Genomic DNA, 21,197 nt, shown 5'->3' with positions numbered 1-21,197 from the left:
GAGCATTCAGACTTGATGCGTAAGCAGTGAGTGAGTGAATTCTGGGGTGAAGGATACAGAGCTGGTGTTTTGAAGACCTATCTTGATGGGACAGGGGAAAGTTGCTCACCCGCTATAACGGCTCTCAAGGAGAAGCATGTGGCCACGTGAGATGGACCCCATCCCCTCCTCCAACCCCACCCCCAGATCTCCCTGGGTAGGCGAGGACAACCAGCAGGCAACAGCTTGCCTCCGAGGGCCACTGAGTGTTCCCTCCATCCGGGTCACCTTCCACGTCAGCTCTGCCAACACTGGGCTTATCCTCAGCTGTACTTCCCACATCCTAGGTGGCTCATCAGGCCCTAAGCACCCCCTCAGTCCCCAACGGTTCCCCTCCTCCAGGCCTTTGCACAGTTTTCTGTCCAAATAAGGTGTCCTCTTCCCTCCCCAGCAGACTCCTATTTATCTGTCAAGATCTAGTTCAATTGCTTATTTTTTTTTTCCTGCAACCTTTGTGACTCAGAGGCAAGATTCGATTCCTCCACTGGACCCTGACCGTCCCTTTCACCTCTCTACACTGCCATTGTCTGTTCTCACTGTGTGAGTTTTAGGTGCATGGGGAGGATTTATGATGCAGGTCGTTGAGTTGCTCCTTCTGGTGGGCAGACTAGACAGGGCCAAGGTAGGAGGGGGCAAGTGATCTAAACCTGCCTCCCCAAATACCAAAGGGTGCAGGCCCATTTGAGCTGGACTCTGAAGGGTTTGGCTGGCATGCAGGCAGGGTGGGGAGCAGTGTCCAGTAAGGAAGCACACTTCAGTAGGGAGTGTGGCCGGGGCACTGGATGGCCATGGGGCAGGATGGGGACAGACTCTGCTTTGGCCACTGATTAACGGGCAGGTTGAGGGGGCTGGTGCTGGGGCATTTCAAAAGGCAGTGTTTAGGACTCAGAGCTGCTGAGAGGCAGTATGTAGGAGTTTGAGGGTTTAAGGTGCTGCCTGGTGTTGGGATTGCTAAGGCCAAAGACAGATTATGCAGGACCGAAAAGGAAGCCTGGGTAAAGCAGCTGTCCCCCCACCCCAGGCACATCATGACAGTATCAATACACACCTCGCTTGTGGTCAAGTCCTGTTTATTTTAGAAGGATAAACAGCAGAACTAGGAAGGAGTGATGAGAACAAGACCCCAGTCCCCTTGACACGGCCAGATCTAGCACAGGCTCTGTCTGTGTGTGGGATCAAGGCTGACCCAGCAGCCTCGACCAGCCTTTTTCTGTGAGGACAGGGTGTGTGGACAACCTGGGCAGAGGTGAATCTTCCACGGGGGTGGGGGTGGAGTAAGTTGTCTCCGAGTCCCTTTGAACACGGTGAAAAAGACCACAGTGCCCAAACACGCTTGGCCAAGAGCACCCCAAGCTACCTCTGTCTGTGCCTGGGACAAAGCCACATTCTGGAGGGGAAACTATGGTGCCCTCTGGTCACCAGGAAGGCCCCAGGTGTTCAAGAACAACATGCAGTGAGGCCTTCTGGCCAGCAAGCACCTGCTTCCCCAGCCCCAGTCATCTCTGCAGAGTCTTGCACCAAAGGCAGCAAGACTTCCCGGGCTCTTATACATACTGTTTCTTGGAAGCAGAGCTGCTGGGGCGACTGGGGGATTTCCGGCCACTCTGGGGGGGCGGGTCCAGGAAGAGGGGGGGTCTGGAAGAAGCTAGCCTCTCCTCCGTAGTCAGGTTGGCCCAGTTCTGCTCACTGGACGAGAGCCCATTGTAGGTGGGGCATGGCGGGGATGAGGGCCCCTCACCCATGGGGAGGTAGAAGAAGACCTGGTCAGGATAAGGCTCCGAGGAGGTGCCCTGGGCTGGGGGCATGTCCTGGCTCTGCCGGGCCCTCATCCCCCGGTTGAGGCAGCGGCACAGCAGGTACACCAGCTCCAGCAGGTTGAGCACCAGGGAGATGAGTCCAACCACCAGCATGAAGATGATGAAGATAGTCTTCTCCGTGGGGCGTGAGACAAAGCAGTCTACGAGGTAGGGGCAGGGTGAGCGCTGGCACACGAACACAGGCTCCATGGTCCAGCCATAGAGACGCCACTGGCCGTACAGGAAGCCTGCCTCTAGCACACTCTTGCAGAGCACGCTGGCCACATAGGTGCCCATCAGCGCCCCGCGGATCCGCAGGTGACCGTCCTCTGCCACCGAGATCTTGGCCATCTGTCGCTCTATGGCTGCCAGTGCCCGCTCCACGCGTGGGTCCTTGGCCGGCAGTGCCCGCAGCTCCCCCTCTTTCTGCCGCAGCCGCTCCTCGCGCCGAGACAGGTAAATGACGTGGCCCAGGTAGACCAGGGTGGGCGTGCTGACGAAGAGGAACTGCAGCACCCAGTAGCGGATGTGGGAGATGGGGAAGGCCTGGTCGTAGCAGACGTTGGTGCAGCCTGGCTGGGCCGTGTTACACTCGAAATCCGACTGCTCGTCGCCCCACACTGACTCGCCAGCCAGGCCCAGGATGAGGATGCGGAAGATGAAAAGGACCGTCAGCCAGATCTTGCCCACCACGGTCGAGTGCTCCTGGACCTGGTCCAGCAGCTTCTCAAGGAAGCCCCAGTCGCCCATGGCTCCTGGGCCTCCGTCTGCAGGGAGACAGAGGACACTGTCAGCATCTTTCTCAGCTGTCCTAGCAACAGGCCAGCAGGGAGGCCGGCCACACCTATTTTACCTACAGGGAAACTGAGCTCCAGGAGGGGAAGGGACTGGCCTGGGGACTCACACCCAGATCTTTGGATGATGACTGCTAAGCTCTGGCAAGGGTACAGCTAGGGTCCCTGTCTAGTCACATCTGTGTCCCTCTTGTTCCCAGCTGCAGTCCCAGGGTGACCACAGCCGAAGGAGGTCTGGATCAAGGTGAGGCTCCTGAGCCTAAGGGAATAGAGAATTTGAGGAACGTATCCAAGGTCACACAGCTGTGCCATGCCCCTCCTCCCTTTTGCCCAGGACAGGCTGTCCCCACCCCAGCGGGGGGCTGGGTGGTGGTGGTGGTATCTTCAGCTTCTCAGGGGGCCCAAAGCCTCAGGTCCCCACTCTCCACCCCATCAGCTCTCACCCAGCTGGCCTCACTCTAGCCTCTGAGTTGATGGTGGGGTGGGTGAAGGCACGCTAGACACTCCAGGCAGCACCCTGCATCAGCTCCACCTGTCAGCGATACTGACCACCTGCCGCTTAAGTACCGACACTTGATCCTGTCCCCTTTCTCCGTCCCCTCCCCCTGCCAAAGCTGGTGCTGCCAAATTCTAGACTCTTGAAAGGAACTGTCATAGCAGGGTGGAGGCACAGGCCACAAAGTTCCCAGAACGTCACGGGGAGAGTGGGGGGAGGAAGGTAGGGGAAAGGGGCAGGGGTGGTGCTTCTCCCCAGGAGCAAAGCCGTTTAGAGCCAGGCTCTGGAACCAGACCTGGGTTCAAATCCTGACTCTTCTACAACCTGGGACCTTGGATAAGTGACGACCTCGGAGCACTCCTCTCCTGTAAAATGGAAGTGATAACTATTCCTACCGCCTAGGGTTCTAAGGATGCAACCGAAGGAGGCAGGAGCCTGGCTTAGCACAGAGGCTGGCCCAGCAGGCTGGGTGAGCGCGGCCGCGGTGGGTCCCCCAGCAGCCACCCTCAGCCCCTGGCACGTGGCAACCTGTCCCTGCCCGCTCGTCAGCTGGCAGGTGGCGCCCCGGCCCAACTCACCGCCTGCCTGCCGGCGGCCCAGGTGGCGGTGGGGACGCGCGTCGGCCGGAGCAGCGCCCGTGGGAGCCCTGCCTGCTGGACGGCGCCTGGCGGCGGGGGCGCCTTAAATAGCACGCGCGGGGCGGGGTGGGGTCAGGAAGCGGCGGGAGGGCGGCGGGCGCTGTTCCGAGCCGAGTGGGGGCGGGACGGGAGGTGCAGGCTCCCTGAAGCCACACTCAAGGAAGGGGCCCGGGAGGTGGCACTGGGGGTCGAGAGGGAAGAGGATGAGAAACCCCTGCTTTCCCTGTCTGCCCTCCGAGGTCTTCAGGCCGGCAGACTCTCCCAGCCTCAGCTTCCTTGGCTGTGGAACAGGTTCTCGCGGAGGGGGTTACGGGGTTGTGAGTTTTCCAGGGTGGCTGCATTTGAAAGGATTACAGCCAGGACTTTCTGATCTCAGGCAACTGGCCTGAGAGGCTGTGAGGGATGGGCGGGTGGGGATGAGGGTGAGGGGGCCTCCAGGGAAGGGCATCTCCTTGACCCCGGGGGCCTCTTTCCCTTGGTGAGAAGGGAGAAGACCCCTCATTTGTGGGGTGGCCACGGGGTGCCCCGCGCAGTTCCAGGACTTGGTAATCAAGACTCGTTAGGGCATGGGGAACCACACTGGGAGAGAGGGGTTATAATCTGCCCTCCCTGGCATCTGTGGTGGAGCTGGGGTCTCTACCCAGCCCCTGTTCTTGCAGAATTCTCAAACATCCCCACTCCTGGGCAGGCTACACAATCAGAGGGCACTAAGCAGTGCCCATGGACCACCTGAGACTGGGGAGGTGGTGGCTGGGGGGGAACTCTCCCGACCTTTAGTTTGGATCCCATTCTCATGCCTCTAAATATGGGGTGGGGGGAGACATCCAAAGGAATTAGGGGTGGGCAGAGCCTGCCATTGTTCATTCAGGCATCACCCTGTCTGTGAACACTCGTGTGCTGCAGGCATTGTATGTGGAGCTGGGGACTTCATAAACCAGCCAGATGTGGTCTCTGGCCTGGGTCTCTCACTGGCTGGAGCAGGAGGCAGGAACTGAGCATATCAGCCCTTGGGTTAGAGTAAATGCGCTAAGTTCTCCTGAGAACTACCAGACTCAGGGGGACTTGGTTAGGAACGTTTCCTGGAGGAGACCGCGTTAGCCACGTCGACGGACATAATCAACAATCTATAGTAGGAATAGAAAAGAGTTTTTATCTGAGCCAAACTGAGGATTCTTGTCCAGGAGATAGCCTCTCAGAGAACTCAGGAACTGCTCTGGGGAAGCATGGTTTTCAGTACAGTTTATATCTTGTCAGAACAAAGAACGTCAAACAAGTCAGGGATACATTCCTTCAAGGTTTCAAGAAAAACAAAAACCAAAAAGCCCCCAACCCCCCAAAACCACAGATCAACAGCACACAGTGAGTCCGTACGGCCTTGGCACCCGGGAAGGGAGTCATCATCGAAGGAGTAGCAGCATTGGCGTCCCAGGAAGGGAGGCGTGGTGTGATCTTTATTTATTTTTATTTTATTTATTTATTTATTTATTTATTTATTTATGGCTGTGTTGGATCTTCGTTTCTGTGCGAGGGCTTCCTCTAGTTGTGGCAAGCGGGGTCCGTTCTTCATCGCGGTGCGCGGGCCTCTCACTATCGCAGCCTCTCTTGTTGCGGAGCACAGACTCCAGGTGCGCAGGCTCAGTAATTGTGGCTCACGGGCCTAGTCGCTCCGTGGCATGTGGGATCTTCCCAGACCAGGGCTCGAACCCGTGTCCCCTGCATTGGCAGGCAGATTCTCAACCACTGCGCCACCAGGGAAGCCCGTGATCTTTATTTTTAACATGAACATTCTTTACTTCTGGTCAATGCACCCTTTTCTTTAATAATTTAAGCAGATGAACAACATAGGTTTGATAGGTCACAAACAGGCTGTTTTAGTTAGCATAAAATTTGAATTAACTCATGTACAAGCCAGAATGACTTTCCCATACTGCAATATGTGAAACTTGCTTTCGTCAGCCAGATGGGGGTTGGGGGAGAGCATTCTAGGCAGAAGAACAGCATGAGCAAAGGCCCAAGGACTGGGGGCTGCGAGGTCCTGAGGCTTCACCGGCCTTGGTGGGAGAGGCAGTAGGGCCTAGAAGTTGAGACTTTTCTGTTTATCTCTGTGCCCTTAGGCACGTTGCTTAAACCCCTGTGCCTCAGTTTCTTCCTCTATAGATTGGGGAGGTAATAGTTCCTACTGTATAGGGCTGATGGGAGATCCAATCAAAGCACATAGCATAATATTAGTACACAGAAAGTTTTCCAATGGATGGTGGCTAAAAACGTTGTAACAAAACATTTTTGTGACAAAAAGGGTCAGTGGGTTGGTCTTGGTGGGAGCAGAAAGGGCTGAGAGGGAGGGAGCTGGGGTCAGAATGTTGGTGAAGGATAGGGCAGCTAAGGAAAGGGAATGTGGCAGGTGGGGTCCAAGGCCTGGGGCCGGTGTCAGAAAGGTCCTGTGTTTCTCCACAACAGGATTCAATCTTTGGATTCCTGGTGCCCCAGGGTGGGCGCCCCAAGGTCCTGCCTTCAGCCCTCGCAGGAGGACCTCTGGGGCAGCAAGTGTGGTGGGCTCAGCTCAGACCTCAACTTCAGGATCAGGCTAGGCTGGCTTCCCCTTCCAGGACTGTCCCTCAGGGCCATGACGAGCTGAGTCTCCTGGATTTCCAAAGCTGACAAGAAGCCCACGAAATTCTGACCCCTGAGGGCATGAGAACTGAGGTCCCTGGAGGCGGGTTCTCACCACGCCCCCACTGCAGCCTCTGCTCCCAGAGTTCCTCTCCTGTGGCTGGGCCCAGGCCCTCCCAAAGCCTTTCTTATCCCAGCTACTGAGAAGGAGGGAGGAACTGCCCTCACCCTCACCCCTTCCTTAGGGGCTCTGGAGGTCAGAGTTTGAATGATCCCTCCCCTTCCTGGAAAGGATGAGCCGGGGTCAACCAAGACAATCCCACAACCTGGCCATTCCACCTGGGAAACATCCTTAGATCCCCACACCTCCCTCTGTTCCCACTGCCCTGACCCTGTTTAGGCCACCATCTCAGTGGCCTCCCAACTGGTCTCCTGGCTTCCAGCCCAGCCCCACCCTTCCCCAGAAATCAGACCACACGCTGCCCTGCTTAAAACCCTTCTGTGGCTCTCCCTTGCCTCCTGGCCTCAGCCACCTTTCCAGCCTCCTCCCTCTTCCCCTTTCACTCAGTGATCCAGCCATACTTGACTCTTGCCTTTGTCCATGCTGTCCCCTCTGCCTGGGGCACCCTCACATGCTCAGCCCCACAGTCGTTCAGGACTTTGCTCCATGTCTCTTCTCCCAGAAGTCCCCTTGCCGGCCTTCTCTGGATTAGATGAGCCTTTACGTTCTCAGCGGCTCACCTACTGCCCCTGGGTGCGCTGTTTAGTCGTGTTACATACATTCACATTGTTGTGCAACAGATCTCCAGAGCATTTTCATCTTGCAAAACTGAAACTCTATACACATGAAACCATCCCCATTTGCCTTCCCCCCACCCAGGGTGCATTGTTTACTTGTCTTTGTCTTTACCCCTCCCCTGTTAGTCTGTGAGCCCCTTGAGGGCAGGCAGCTGAGTCCTGTTTACACGCCCAGCACCTAGCAGGGCCCCAGGCTCATGTACGAATTTATGAATTCAACAAACTATTTACTGAGCACTGCCTGGTGCTGCGGCTCTGTCCTAGACACTGGAGATCAACCAGGAACCAGCAATAACAAAAATCGCTGTCTTGTGGGCTTTACATTCTAGCTGGAGGGAGACAGACAAAATATAGAATGTGTTAGCTGGTGATACTTGTTAGGTGGAGAGTAAAGCAGGAAAGGAGGATCAGGGCGCAGGGGGTGGTGGTTTCAATTTTGAATAGAAGAAGGGAGAAATTCTCATGAAGCAGCTGACCTTTGATGCGGGCCCTGAAGGAAGGGAGGGACCCCTGTGGCTCTCCGGAGGAAAGCACATTCCAGTCAGAGGGAAAGAGAGTGCAAAGGCCCTGAGGCAGGAATGTGCCTGGTGTTTCCTGCTTGAGGGAGAGCAAGGAGGTCAGCGTGACTCAGTGAGGTCAGCAAGGAGAAGAGATGAGAGTTCAGAAAGGGAACAGGTGGGGCAGGTCTTGTAGGCCCCTAAAGGCCAGTGTGAGATGCCTTTGGAGGTTTGGGGCAGAGGAGTGACAGGGCTTGATTTAGGTTTTATGGCATCACCCTGGTTGCTGTACTGGGAATAGACTGTGGGAGGGGGTGGTGGATGCAGATCTCCCCCTTCAACGGAGGACTCTCTGCCCAGCTGTGCGGAGTCTGGCCAGCTGACAGCCTCCAGGTCTGCTTCAGCTGTGCAGGTGGCCAGGCTCTGCTTGGGGTGGCCCCAGGCAATGGCTGAGCCAAGCATGGTCAAGGGTCCAGCCATTTCCATCCAGTGTGGGATTCCTCTCACCGACCATCTTTGTCTAACGGACACAAAGCTCCCACAAACGGGTCTTGTCGCTCGGTCCTGCTTCCTCCCCTTTCCATTCACAGCTGTTCCTCCCCAGCATGCCCTTTGCACTCCTCTCTTTTGCAGCATCTGCTTCCCAGAGTAGGAGCAGGAAGCAGGGAGATTATTGCAGTGATCCAGGTGAGAGATGATGCGGGTGTCTCAGCTTGGACTGCTGTAAAAATACCACAGACTGGGTGGCTTGAACAACAGAACTTTATTTCTCATAGTCCCGGAGGCTGGAAGTCCAAGATCAGGGTGCCAGCCTGGTTGGGCTCTTGGTGAAGGCCCTTTTCCTGGTTTATATTGGGCTGTCTTCTGAGTATGTTTTCACATGGCAGAGAGAGAAAGACCATCCCCCTCGCGTCTCTTCTCATAAGAGCACAAATCCATCCTCCTGACCCCACTTCCCAAAGGCCCCACCTTTTAATAACATCACATTGGAAGTTAACATTTCAACATATGAATTTTGGGGGAGACACAAACCTTTAGTCCCTACCAAGGGGCTTGGATCAGGGTGATGAATACAAAATAATCTATTTGCCTTGGGCTGCAGAGTGGCTGTCACATCATGCAGTAGATGTGGACTCGGAAGTGTGTGTATATGAAATCTAAGTCATAATCATAAGCACTGTTGAAGGAGGCTTGCAGTGAATCCTCACGTGATGGGGGGAAGAGGAGGTAGAGGTGTGTACCCTCATAAGAGAAGGCCAGGGGACATGAGACGTGCGCTGGGGACTCTGCATGGTGAACAGTAGCTCAGTACATGCTGGATGGAAAGCATGAGCGGCACTGCTGGGGACAACTCTCAGGCCAAATGTGGGACGCTTAGGGCTGGAATATTCCCTCGTCTGTGGTCCTGGCCCGCAGCCTGGAGAAGTGGGACCAGGACTGGAGGCTCAGTCCATGCTGGGATAGCTGATGTTGTTCTCTGGTTGCTCTGACCTCAAAGCCATCCTTATCCAGGCAGTGGGAACCGTCCTGGAAGATGCTGGAATGCAAGACAGCAAATAGGTAGAGATCACCCCTCCCTGGGACCTTGGCAACCATCCACTCCAAGCTGGGACTGACACACGAGATGGCCTGGGCAGCAGGCAGAGACTTTCCTAAGCATGGTTGTGCCTGGATATTTACTGGATACGTTAGCGCTAAACTAACATGTTATGACACTGTATCCTTTTATCTCTACAACAATCCTAGGAGTGGATACTGTCCTGAGTGCTGGGCTGAATATGTTCCTTTTGCCCCTCAGATCTGCTCTGTGCCCTGGGAGGCTGACCCCTACTGACTGCCTCAATAGGCTTCTGTGCCCTCTGGTTTCTGGTTGTGTTGGGTCAGTGGGAGCCGCTGGCAGGTGAGTAGGAGATGGTAGAGTGAAGTCATGGTATTTATTTGATTGCTGCGGTTAGATGCATCCTGGCAGCCTTTGTGTGGCAACCCGTCCATTGCTACCCTGGTACTAGCCCCAGGGTACCTTTTATGGGTTTCCTTAATCATGCCTATACCTTCAAAAACAGTCCCTCAAGGAAACTCTTTGAAGTTGCTTGGTTTGAATGTGCCATCTGTTTCCTGTTGAGACCCTGACTGATAAAATTCCCATTGTATTGATGACAAGACTGAGGTTCTGAAAGCCTGCCCAAGGTGCAGCATGGTGAAGCTGTGGTCATGAAGTGGTTAAGCTATGATTTAACCTGGGAGGTGAGTGTCAGCCCAGCCGGGCCCTTTAAACTTGGCTGGCTTATGCACGCCAGTAACGACCACACGTGAGAGCAAAGGTGAACCCCAGCCTGTCCTGTCGACACAATGACCCGTCCTTTCCCTGCCTGCATTGGCTCTTGGCTCACTGCCTCCTGGATTTCTGGCTCCTGGCCTTGGCTTTGATAGATACTAAATGTTCCTCTGGGTGAGTATAGCCTTGCACCCCCTTTTGCTTTCCATCCTGTCCTGGCTTGGATGTTGGTGTTCCCGAAATTTCAGGTCATCCCACAGTGCTGGGAGCGGGGCTGGGATCCACCTGGGGTTGGTTAGTGCAGGAGCTGAGTGTGTCTGTCTCCCCCAGGCTCTGACCTCCTTGGGCTCAGGTCCTATTCCCCTGTGCAGTCCTCGTGTCTGCCAGGGGCCTGGGGTGGAGAAAATGCTCAGGGACAATGGAAGGAGCTGGATAGTGCTTGGGTGAGGCTGGGGCTTCATGCCTTTAGAGGAGCCTGTATTGAGCATACAGGAGTGAGAGTATGAATAACAGGGATTTTGTGTACACAGGGTGGGGATGCACGTTGTGGATGGCGGTGACTGGGTTACAAAGGAGGAAGGAGTGTGGTTTGTCTGCAACCAGAGGGCTGTGACTGTGTGTGCTCAGGGCAGGGCCTCACTATGAAGGGCCAGAGGTGCTGTTGTAGAGGGAGCACAGCGCCCTCTTGTGACCACATCTACAATCACAGCATGTATATCTGTAGGTTCCGCCCCAGATCCCTCCTGGGTCAACCCCAGCCCCAGCCTAAATTCAGCTCCAGCCATGGAGCATTCTCCCCTTCTGAGGGGCTACCTTCTCTGCCCTCAGGGTCTTGTGGGTGGGAGTGTGCGAGAAAAGAAGAGAGTCAACCTGTATAAAAGACAGCCTTTATTGATTTCAAATAAATTGCCTTGGGGATGTTCCTATCAGCACATCCACCTCAAGTCCCTGAGAGTAGGGTCTGAAAGGCTGGCAACAGACTGAGTACACTTGTGGGAGGAAGATGGGAGCAAAGCTGCCTGAGGGTGGAGGAATAAGATGGGAGGGGGGGTTCCCAAAGGGCAGTGGTGACCCAGAGGATCTCTGGGTGTCTCGAGCCGGGGTTGGTGTCACCAGAGCCTCTGCCTTCTCTTCCCAGGCTTACTCTCAGCCTCCAGACCTCCACTGCTGGGAGGATACTTCCTTTCCATCCCAGGAATCTGGGTGCTTCTCCCGAAGGAGTGAAGATTCCCTTTGGTCTGGTACATCTCACCAGACCCAGGGCAAGCATCTTTCTTTTTGTGGCCTCCAGGCCTCTGCACCTGCTTTTGTCTGCTAGGAAGCACTTCTCACCTCTCTTAAACACTCCTCCCTCAGGGAAGCCTCTCCTGATCATCCCCTCCTGGCTTAGGTGAAGCCCAGCAGAGTCCTCTAAGTGTCCCCTTGCAGGCAGTAGTTAATTCGCTTGTCTTTCTCCCAGGAGGGCTGCCAGTGGGCCTGTGGTGTGACCTATACCAGATAGACAGCACAGTACCCAGCGCTCAAAAAAATCTGCTCAAGGTGAAATTGAATAGCGTAGTGAATTCAGAGTGGGGCCCCGCAGCACCGGGAGGACAGCTCCACTGGCACAATACCTCCCTGCCTGTCCCCAGGGGCAGCCCCACGATCGCTCCCCAGCCCGTGGTCAGATGGGGGTCATGTTGGGTGCCGAAGCACATAGCTTGTCGTCGCCGGAATCCGGGCCCAACTCCCCGGCCTCCACCAGCTTGTGGTGGCAGCGGCAGGTGGAGGCCCGGCTGGCGGAGGACGGGGGGCCGCGGCCCCGGGGGCCGCTCTTTCTGGGAAGGCTTCGCACGACCCTGTGGAAGACGAGGTAGCAGATCTCACAGAAGGTGAGCACGATGCAGACGGCGGAGGCGCCCACCATGAAGTAGGTGAAGAGCTTCTTCTCGGTGGGCCGGGCGATGTAGCAGTCCACGATGTTGGGGCAGGGGGCCACGTTGGCGCACTGGACCAGGCGGGGCATGCTGAAGCCGTACCAGAGAGTGTGCAGCAGGTAGAGGAAGAGGAATTCGATGAGGAGCTTGAAGATGAGGCTGAACAGGTAGGTCCACCAGAGGCCGCCGTGCTTCTTGCCCGCGTTGTCGTACAGCTTGGCGCACTGGTCGCCGTGTTTCTGGCGGTGCCGCCGCTCCCGCTCCTCGCGGTAGGCCACGTGCAGGATGACCAGCAGCGACGGGCACGTGACGAAGATGAGCTGCAGGGCCCAGAGGCGGATGTTGGAGATGGGGAAGAACTCGTCGTAGCAGACGTTGGTGCAGCCTGGCTGCTTGGTGTTGCAGTCGAAGTCCTTCTGCTCGTCCCCCCACACGCGCTCCGCAGCCACCACGTACACCAGCACGCGGAAGACGAACACCACCGACAGCCAGATGCGGCCGAAGGCTGTGGAGTACTTGTTCACCCCGCTCAGTAGGGCCTGGAGCGTCTTCCAGTCCATGGTGCCTGGTGGGGGCGCTGGGGGCCGTGCCCGCCTGACAGGATGGGAAAACCGGTCTGAGAACGAGTAGATGCCATTTATAGAGCATTTACTATGTGCCAGGCGCTGTTCTGAGTTCTCTATGTGGATGGATTCGTTTGATCATCCCAACGACCCTATGAGATCAGGACTGTTATTCTTCCTAAGCTACAGAGAGGAAACAGGCACAGAGAGGCTAAGTAACCTGCCCAAAGTCACAGAGCTATATGCCGGAAGGAAGGGAATGTGCATTTGCTGATAATAACAGTTATTATTTATTGAGCATTTACAATGAGCCAGGCAAGGAGCTAAATACTTTATGTGCTGGATCTCATTTAATCCTTATAAGGACCTTGTGAGGTAGACACTATTATGCTTCTCATTGACAGATGAAGAAACTGATAATCAAATGAGAAAATGATTGCAAAGCACTCAGTACACAGTAAGTGCTCAATAAATGCTGGCTATCCATTGTGAAATCTAGAGTGGTCAAGTCACTCATTTAAAACTAGAATTGAATTCAAGGCTGGGCTGTCCACCGCCTCCTCTCCATTTCTCTGCTGGATGCCTGCGCCAGACCAGGTTCTCAAAACTTACCTCGTTGATGCCTCGCTATCATGCTGTGAAGTTGGGGTGATGAACCCCAGATAGGAAACTGGGGCTTGGAGAGGGGAAATAATCTCCCCAAGGTCCCACAGGCAGTGGGTGGTGAAGTTGGGAGACCAATTCAGGTTGGGGGGCGTGCATGGAGAGGGTAATGGTCTGGTTCCTGGGGACACCAGATCCAGGAAAAATCTAGGGACACCCCCCTTCCCTGTGCCAGAACCTGGGGGAGCCCCAGACACACCAGCAATCCGGGATGCCAGAGCTTTGTGGGGGGGAGTCATGCTTTGTTCAGGTCCCCAGATCACACATCTTCCTCCCAGTCCTGGAATGACTCAGAGGGTGTGGACAGGTGGGTCTGCCTGAGTGCACCTAGTGTCTACATGCTGCAAAGGGTGTTGGGAGCATGTGCCTCTCCGTGTGTACGTGTGGGCTTGTGTGCACACGTGAGTGCTCCTGGAGCTGCTCTGTGACTCTGAGCATGCATGCTGACTGAGGGTCCACCCCTGCATCACCACTTCTCACCCCTCCACCACCACCCCCTGCTCCAAACCGCAATCACCCTTGCTGGTATTATGACCAAAGCCTCCTGGCTGGCCTTCAAGTGTCTGCTCCTGTGCCCGCAGAGTCCATTAAACTGAATCATGTCACTCCCTTGTTTAAAACTTTCTACTAGCTTCTCATTACACTTAGAATAAAACCCCAGGTTCTACATTCTCACCCTACTCTCCTACACTCTCCACCTGCCTCTCTGCTCGGGCCGCAATGGGGGCCTCTGGGGCTTTGTAATTATTCCTGCTGCCTAGAATGCTCTTCCTCCAGAAACTTGCATGGCTGCATCCTTCTCATTACTGAGGCCTCTGCTAAAATATCCTCTTCTTAGAGGCCACCCTAGATTACCCTGGATCTGGAAGCCCCTGCCCTCCCCGTCACTCTGCTCCTGTCCCCTTTATTTTCTTCCCAGAATTTAATTACCAGTGGGAATTAAAGTATTTGTTTAGGGCTTCCCTGGTGGCACAGTGGTTGAGAATCTGCCTGCCAATGCAGGGGACACGGGTTCGAGCCCTGGTCTGGGAAGATCCCACATGCCGCGGAGCAACTGGGCCCGTGAGCCACAATTACTGAGCCTGCGCGTCTGGAGCCTGTGCTCTGCAACAAGAGAGGCCGCGACAGTGAGAGGCCTGCGCACCGTGATGAAGAGTGGCCCCCGCTCGCCGCAACTAGAGAAATCCCTCGCACAGAGACGAAGACCCAACACAGCCATAAATAAATAAATAAAATTAAAAAAAAAGTATTTGTTTAATCCTCTACCTCTGCATTTTCATGAACTTCTGTTTCACAAGGGCGATTATTTTATATGCGCTGGCAGCAGCATACAGTAACATACTTAGAATAAAAAAAAAGTGTCTCCCTCAACTCTGCTCCTTCTAAGACCTGTCCTTTGGGGAGGGGCGGTGGGATGTGTACTGAGCGTGGAGTCACATCTGGATTCAAGCCTCAGCTCTACCCCTTCTACCTGGGTGACTTCCAAGTTTTCCTAATCTCTTTGACCTTCTTTCCTTATCTCTAAAGGGAAATAATTCCTACTTTCTTGAGCTGTGGTAAGAGTCGTAAAAGACCATTCCCTCCCCAGCCTGCCACTCCCCTGGCGAGAGTTCAAGAAGACTGAAGTGGAGGTTGGAACCCTGTCTGCCAGCCCAGGAGGAGAGGGGCCCTGACAGGTGCTTCCACCTGAGCCTTCTCAGGGCGGCCCACCTGGGGGCTGCCCCCTCCTGGGCCCCCACCTTCCACCTTCTAGTCCTGTCTGCCCAGTCCTGCCTAACACACCCTAGGGACGCGACTCACCGGCAAAGAATTTCCCTCCAAGCCCGGGCCCGGGACTGGTGGAGCCGGTTCTGGTCCCCTTTGCGGTCCCCCAGCAGCAGCTCCCAGCTATCCGCTTTTCCCCTGCCCGGGGACCAAGGCGCGCCCAGCTTTCGCCGCCACTCCACAGTGCCGGCCGGCCCCCTCCTCGGGGCAGAACTCCCCTCCCCTCTCCACCCCCCACCCCAGCCGCCCCAGCACCAAGTTTCCGTCCATTCCAGGCAGCTTGGGAGCCTGCCGACGGGGGAGGGGGTTGTCCGGGAACCTTCAGCAGCTGGAGCCCCCTCCCCGCCCAGAACCGAGGGGTGAGACGGCAGGTGGGGAGTGGGGTGGGGCTAGTTCCCTCGACCTCCTCTCCCATCCCCTCACCTGCCAGTCTCAGCCTGGCCCGAAGGCAGGATCAAGCCCCCTCCCCGCCCGGGGTCGCTGGGGAGCGCTCAGCGGCCGTGGGCGCGGGGTGGGGAGGCGCCCCGCACTCACCAGCAGCGGCGCGGCCAGCGGGGGGCCGGGACCCCGCGTCCTCGAGGCCCGCAGCGGAGGCGAGCGGGGCCGGAGCCGCGTCTCTGCAGTGGCGGCGAGGCGCGGGGCGGCAGGCACAGCCGGGGGCGGCGTGGAGGAGGGAGGGTCAGGGGAGGAGCTCGGGAGCCGCCCACCGCAGAGGGTCGGGTTTTAGTCCCGATGCTGTCACTCGTTCCCCCGGCAACCTTCTCCCGGGCTTGACGCCCTTCGGAGCCTCGGCTTCTTCTTCATGTGTGAAACGGGGGCATCTGTGGCCCTGGGCAGGGCTGTGGCAAAGGGTCCGATGAGATTTGGAGCGTGAAGCGCTCTAAACTGTTAAGTGTCAAGTGGTCCCCGGACGGACTGCAATCGGGACTCGCCCACGTGCGATACCACGGGTACTGTGTCCGCGCCCTGCGGGTCACGGTCCCCGCCTGGCGCTGGGTCTCGACCACTCCCGGAGGCTGCCCTCCCCGCGTAGGTGCGTGGCTCAGGCTCCGCGTCCTGGAATGGGCATGGGCACTTTGGAGAACCAGGGTGGGGGGCAGACCCTGTGCCCGCAGCAGGAAGGGGCACTGCGCCTGGAAAGGAGATGGGGGGATCCTTTGTCCCGGGGTGAGGGCCGGATGGGGGGAGGCAGTTGCCTGGAGTTACTGCAGGGGGCAAATCCCGTGTGCGGTGTGGGGCGGGGGTAAGAGAGAGGTGAGGGAGCGGAGCCTTTGCTTTAGACCCCCTGCGGAGGGAGGCGGGGCCTGCGGCTGGGCTGGGCTGGGCTGGGCTGGGCTCTGGGGACAAGGGTCTTATTTACTAGTGTGCCACGACTAGGAACGTAATGAGAGCCCCGGGGCCTCAGCCTGGTCGGGGAACCCCCAGGGTTTCCGGCCTTCCCGGGAGTCCCGGGATTTTAGTCACCAAAGGGCCTGAGCACTCCCTGTCTGGACAGAGATGGTGTTGCTAGCTGGAGGGTGATTATACATGGCATCTTCCCAGGACTGTACTGGTTTATGCCTGTGGCCCTGGTGTAATTAACAGCCTCCCCTTTTACTCTCAAAAGTAACTCCAAACTTGGAAAGATCAATTACACCATCACCCCTACCTACTACTCCTGGTAGAAAACAAACACTGCATTGGGGACTCAGAGACATCTTTGGTCCCGGCACTGTCCCTCAGGCTTTCTTTCATCACCACAGTGCCAGATGAGGAAGGTACAATCCTTCTCACTTTTATGAATGAGAAAGCCGAGGCACAGAGAGGTTATGTGACTTGCCCTGGGTCACACAGGAGCAGAGCCAGCTCTGGAGGCCTCAGCCATGTTGAGTTTCTGGATAGGGCAAAACCACAGGGCAGAGGCCATCTTTTACTTTGAAAATCATTGCTGAGACTGACCAGTGCTGGGGTGGGCCGGGTGCTTCTGTGCACGTGTCAGTGTGGGACTATGTGTGAGTATGATGGTGTCCTGTGGGGGGTCCATGACTGCCACCTGCTCCTTACCTTCTCCGGCTCTGCTGCATTTCAGAGCAAAACCCGTTCCCCACTTCCTCACCTCCTAGTCACTCTTCAACCCGTTGAACAATGTTTTCACCCAACCATATAACTAAAGACAGCCCTATCAAGGGTGATAAATCCGACAGTAATGTCTCTGTCCTCCTCCTGCACCTTCAGAAGTACCTGACACAGCTGACTGCTCCTTCCCTCTCAAAACACTTTCTTCCCTTGGCTTCCTTGACGCCCCACTCCTAGTTTCCTTGTACCTCGGAGGCCTCACATCCTTGTCTCAGCCACCTCTCTCCTGGGTGAGCTCATCCAGTCCTCAGGCTTCCAATACTATCCATTGGCTGCTGAGTCCCACATTTCTAGTGCTTCTCCCTGAACACCAGACTGTGTATCAGGGCTGCCCACCTGACCACTCGGTTCCCAGTTATTGTTTTTTCCTTCCTGAGATCAACTGCATATTCAACTCTGTAGATTATATTTCCATTTACCCTATGGAGGTGTGCTGTGTACACGGTTCTGCACTTGGCTATTTTCATGTCCTTTTATGTAACAAAATATAGGACATTTCCTCTATCAGTAGATATAGAGTTATCTCATTTTTTTTTTAATGCTTGAATAGTATTTCATTTTCCCCTATAGTAGATGGAGAGCTGTCTCTTAAAACAAACAAACAAACAGCTGAATAGCATAGGCACTATAATATATTTAATCACTCCCATATTGATGAAAATTAAGGATGTTTTCACTCTTGTATTTCTTTCTGTTGTAAACATCATTGCAATAAATACACTTGGATAAGCATCACTGAACACATTTTTTTTTTTATTGTATCTATAGGATATATTCTTAGAAGTGGAATTTTGGGGTTAAAGTATGCTCATTTAAAGTTCTGATAGATATTGCCAAATCCCCTCCATAGATGTATCAGTTTATGCTACCATCAGACATAAAGTGCATGTTTCCCCATATTCTTGCCAATATAGAGCATTAGCAAACTTTATCTCTGCCAGTGGTATCTCATTATATTTTATTTTGCATTTCTTTTATTATGAGTGAGAATCAGCATATTTTCATACACTTAAGGGCCACTTGTGTTTCTTTTTCTGTGAAGTCTTTTGCTTTTGCCCATTTTTCTGTTGGGTGGTTGCCTTTTTTAAATTATTGATTTCCTAGGAGCTCTTTACATACTAAAGAAATATACCCTGTGTCTATGATGCAAATAACAAGGATTTCACCCTCCCCTCCAAGTCTGACACTTGTATTTTGACTTTGCTTATGGGGTTTTTGCTTTGCAGAATTAAACATTTTTTTACGTAGTCAAGAGTATCAATCTTATCATTTATGGCCTCTGGGATTGGTCATAATTAGAAATGCCTTCCTCCCTCTGACAACTGAAAAAAGTTTTTCTTCCATGGTTTCTTCTAGCTAAACTAGTGCTTTAATGATATAAATCAGATCATGTCCCTCGCCTATTAAAAGCTTACAGTGGCTTACCTTTACTTTTATCCTAGCACCCACTCTCCTGACATTGCCCTACAAAGCCCCAAGTGACCTAGTCCTGACTCACCTCCCATCACACGTCCCCTTGATCACTGCTCCCCAGTCACACTGGCCTACTTTCAAACAGCATGTTCAGTCCATGTTCAGTCCAGCCTTCTGGGCTTTGCATTTGCGCTTCCCTTTGCCTGGACTGCTCTTCAGCTGACAGGTTCTTCCTCCTTATTCAGGTCTCACCTTCTCACAGGGGTATTCCCTGGTCACCCCACCTGAAGAGACCTCACCCACTTCCTCAGCAGTCACTCTTCATTCTTTGAAATTATTTCCAGGAGAGTAGGGAGCTCACTGGTTGTAGACATCAGTTCTACAAGTTCTATTTGTAAAGTAAAAGTTGGGCGTACATAAGGTTGTGTGTGAGGACTGTCTGTTACTGTGTGAGTTGGGGTAGCTGGGTGTCGAAGGGGTAGCATGAGGCGTAGGTGTGTATGCTTGGTGTGTGTGGTTGTGAATGTGCATGCTTGTGGAAGTGGCTGGTAGGGTTTTGTGAGGTTGTGTGCATGTGTGGCTGTGTGCGTGGTTGGGTTAATCTGCTCTGGTGACCAGGTGATTTGATTGCCCAGGTCCTATTGTAACAGGAGGGAAGGGGGCAGGGCACAACATGTGAAAGAATGACATAGCCCGAGGACATGACATAAACTGATTAGAACCAAGTGGGTCCAAGATGGCGGACAAGTCGACTTCCACTAGACCTCGAGCCTCAGTATACGCTCACTGTAACACGTCAGCAAGCTAAATGACACACCCACAGGCGCCATGACAGTTCCAAGGCCGACCATAAGGATCAAAAAGTGGGCGGTGGCCCAATTCCTGGAAATCCCCACCCCTTCCCGAAATAGCTGGAATACCCCTCCCACTCATTAGCCTATGAAATGACCCACCCCTATAAAAAGTGACACTCCCATACCCTGGTGCCTTTCTCACCTTCTGAGATGGCCCACACTCTGTCTGTGGAGAGTGTTTCTCTCTAAATAAATCCACTTCTTACCTATCACTTTGTCTCTCACTGAATTCTTTCTGCGATAAGACATCAAGAACCTGAGCTTCATTAAGTCCTGAAACCAGGGGTGTGATCTCAGTTGGAAGACTGTGGGTTTTGTCCGAGTTCGAGTCCTGGCACGTGGGTTCACAAGTCCCAATCTGAGGTGCACAGTTTCACTATCACTCCGACCTTGCCAGATGCCACCACTCATTCCTGACATCAGGCAGCGCCCCCAACAACCGGCCTTTGCTTTTTCTGGAGTGAGCTGGAAGAGTCCCCATTCCAGGAAGAGGCTCTGAGGACCCCCAGGCCCTGCTGGCCCACTACAAGTTTCTGCTTCCTGAGCAGGGGAGTATGTGGGAGGCCATCTAGGCCATCCTCCTGCCTCAGGGCAGGGCTGTGTTGCACCAGGGCTTAGCAGCTGCCCTGGCCACCCCACTCCCCTCAAGGCCACCCCACTCCCCTCAGGGCCTGCACCTGCTCTCCGGGGGCAGCAGGCCTGAAGCCTGTCACTGTGTTCTTCCTGCTCAGACCTTGGCCCAGCTGGTCTTGCTCCCAGGCAAGAGCCCCTGTGTCTGAAACTCTGCCCAGGCCTCGGGCGAGGGCTTCCCTCTCCTGCTGGGATTTTCTTGTGTTTGTGTGTGTGTTCGCGCGCGGCAGGGACCTGGGCCCTCTCCTGGGCCTGAAGGCCCTTTCTACCTTTGAGCACAGAGGTGAGGCAGGCACAACCCTCTGGAAAGCAGGTTGGCGGAAGCATGGGGGCTTTCCAGTCCTGCTGCAGTGTGTCTGGGGCTGTGGGTAGGAAGAGATGCCCCAGGATCTGGGCTAGAATGTTGCTTTCCTTCCAAGACATCCCAAGTGACCTGGAACTTCTGCCCAACTTTATCCTCAGATAGAGGTAATCCAGGACTTCTCTGAGTTGAAGTCGGGATTCAGCCATTCTACATGTGTCCTGGGATCCCACCCCTTCTCACCACCCCCAGACCTCACGCCATGTTATCACCCTTTTGCTCTTTTTTTTAAAATTATTTTTTTATTTTTAAAATTTATTTATTTATTTATTTTTTGGCTGCGTTGGGTCTTCGTTGCTGTGCGCGGGCTTTCTCTAGTTGCGGCGAGCGGGGGCAACTCTTTGTCGCGCTGCGCGGGCTTCTCACTGCGGTGGCTTCTCTTTGTTGCGGAGCACGGGCTCTAGAGCGCAGGCTCAGTAGTTGTGGCGCACAGGCTTAGTTGCTCCGCGGCATGTGGGATCTTCCCGGACCGGGGCTCGACCCCCTGTCACCTGCATTGGCAGGCGGATTCCTAACCACTGCGCCACCAGGGAAACCCCACCCTTTTGCTCTTTACCGGGTCTTTCCCATGACAATAGATACTCTGGTATTTCTCTATCTTAACAAACAAAAGTCCCTTGACCCCACATCTTCCAGCACCTGCCTCGTTTCTTTCCATTCCTTTATAGCAAACCTTCTCAGATGAGTTGTCTTGATTCCTCACTTCCTTTTATTCTCTCTCTGGAACTCTAATCAGGCTTTTGCTCCATATATTCCACCTAAACTGCTCTTGCCAAGGTTTCCATAGCTAAATCCCACAGTCAAGTTTCAACCCTTATCTTTCCCTGCACTCCCAGCAGCGTTTGGCGGCCAGCACATCACATCCCCTGACTTTTCACCTTCTTTTCTGGCCTTTCTTTCTAGGTCTCCTTTGCTGGTTCCCCCTGATCTCCCTGACCTCTAAATATTGGGGTGCCCAGGGGCTTAGTCCTAGGA

The 21,197-nt window shown here is 54.6% G+C and overlaps 2 protein-coding genes across 6 annotated transcripts; both read right to left on the bottom strand.

The window, feature by feature from the left end:
• Nucleotides 1-1,092: 1,092 nt before the first annotated feature.
• On the bottom strand, nucleotides 1,093-3,778 carry GJA4 (gap junction protein alpha 4). Of its 2 annotated transcripts, none has more exons than XM_036848830.1 (2): nucleotides 3,704-3,778; nucleotides 1,093-2,602 (listed from the first exon to the last, which is right to left on the bottom strand). In XM_036848830.1, exon 2 carries the CDS (start codon nucleotides 2,583-2,585, stop codon nucleotides 1,584-1,586), a length of 1,002 nt encoding a protein of 333 aa, XP_036704725.1. In that variant the 5' UTR covers nucleotides 2,586-2,602; nucleotides 3,704-3,778; the 3' UTR covers nucleotides 1,093-1,583. The 2 variants fall into 2 exon arrangements, with proteins under 2 accessions (XP_036704725.1, XP_036704735.1); XM_036848840.1 differs by lacking the exon at nucleotides 3,704-3,778 and adding an exon at nucleotides 3,073-3,660.
• Nucleotides 3,779-10,809: 7,031 nt separating this feature from the next.
• Nucleotides 10,810-15,898, bottom strand: GJB3 (gap junction protein beta 3). Of its 4 annotated transcripts, XM_036848879.1 has the most exons (3): nucleotides 15,384-15,525; nucleotides 14,886-14,987; nucleotides 10,810-12,453 (listed from the first exon to the last, which is right to left on the bottom strand). In XM_036848879.1, exon 3 carries the CDS (start codon nucleotides 12,417-12,419, stop codon nucleotides 11,607-11,609), a length of 813 nt encoding a protein of 270 aa, XP_036704774.1. In that variant the 5' UTR covers nucleotides 12,420-12,453; nucleotides 14,886-14,987; nucleotides 15,384-15,525; the 3' UTR covers nucleotides 10,810-11,606. The 4 variants fall into 4 exon arrangements, with proteins under 4 accessions (XP_036704774.1, XP_036704756.1, XP_036704782.1 ...); XM_036848861.1 differs by lacking the exon at nucleotides 14,886-14,987 and having other exon boundaries at nucleotides 10,810-12,605; XM_036848887.1 differs by lacking the exon at nucleotides 14,886-14,987 and having other exon boundaries at nucleotides 10,810-12,475.
• Between the last annotated feature and the right edge of the window lie 5,299 nt (nucleotides 15,899-21,197).

The sequence above is a fragment of the Balaenoptera musculus genome, chromosome 1, assembly GCF_009873245.2.
Source record: "Balaenoptera musculus isolate JJ_BM4_2016_0621 chromosome 1, mBalMus1.pri.v3, whole genome shotgun sequence".
In the NCBI taxonomy this organism is placed as follows: domain Eukaryota; kingdom Metazoa; phylum Chordata; class Mammalia; order Artiodactyla; family Balaenopteridae; genus Balaenoptera; species Balaenoptera musculus.
This window is presented reverse-complemented; position numbering and strand designations above follow the sequence as displayed.

Bases quoted from the DNA above. Each gene is read 5' to 3' on its own strand.
- GJA4 (XM_036848830.1), bottom strand. From the start codon at position 2,585: ATGGGCGACTGGGGCTTCCTTGAGAAGCTGCTGGACCAGGTCCAGGAG.
- GJB3 (XM_036848870.1), bottom strand. From the start codon at position 12,419: ATGGACTGGAAGACGCTCCAGGCCCTACTGAGCGGGGTGAACAAGTAC.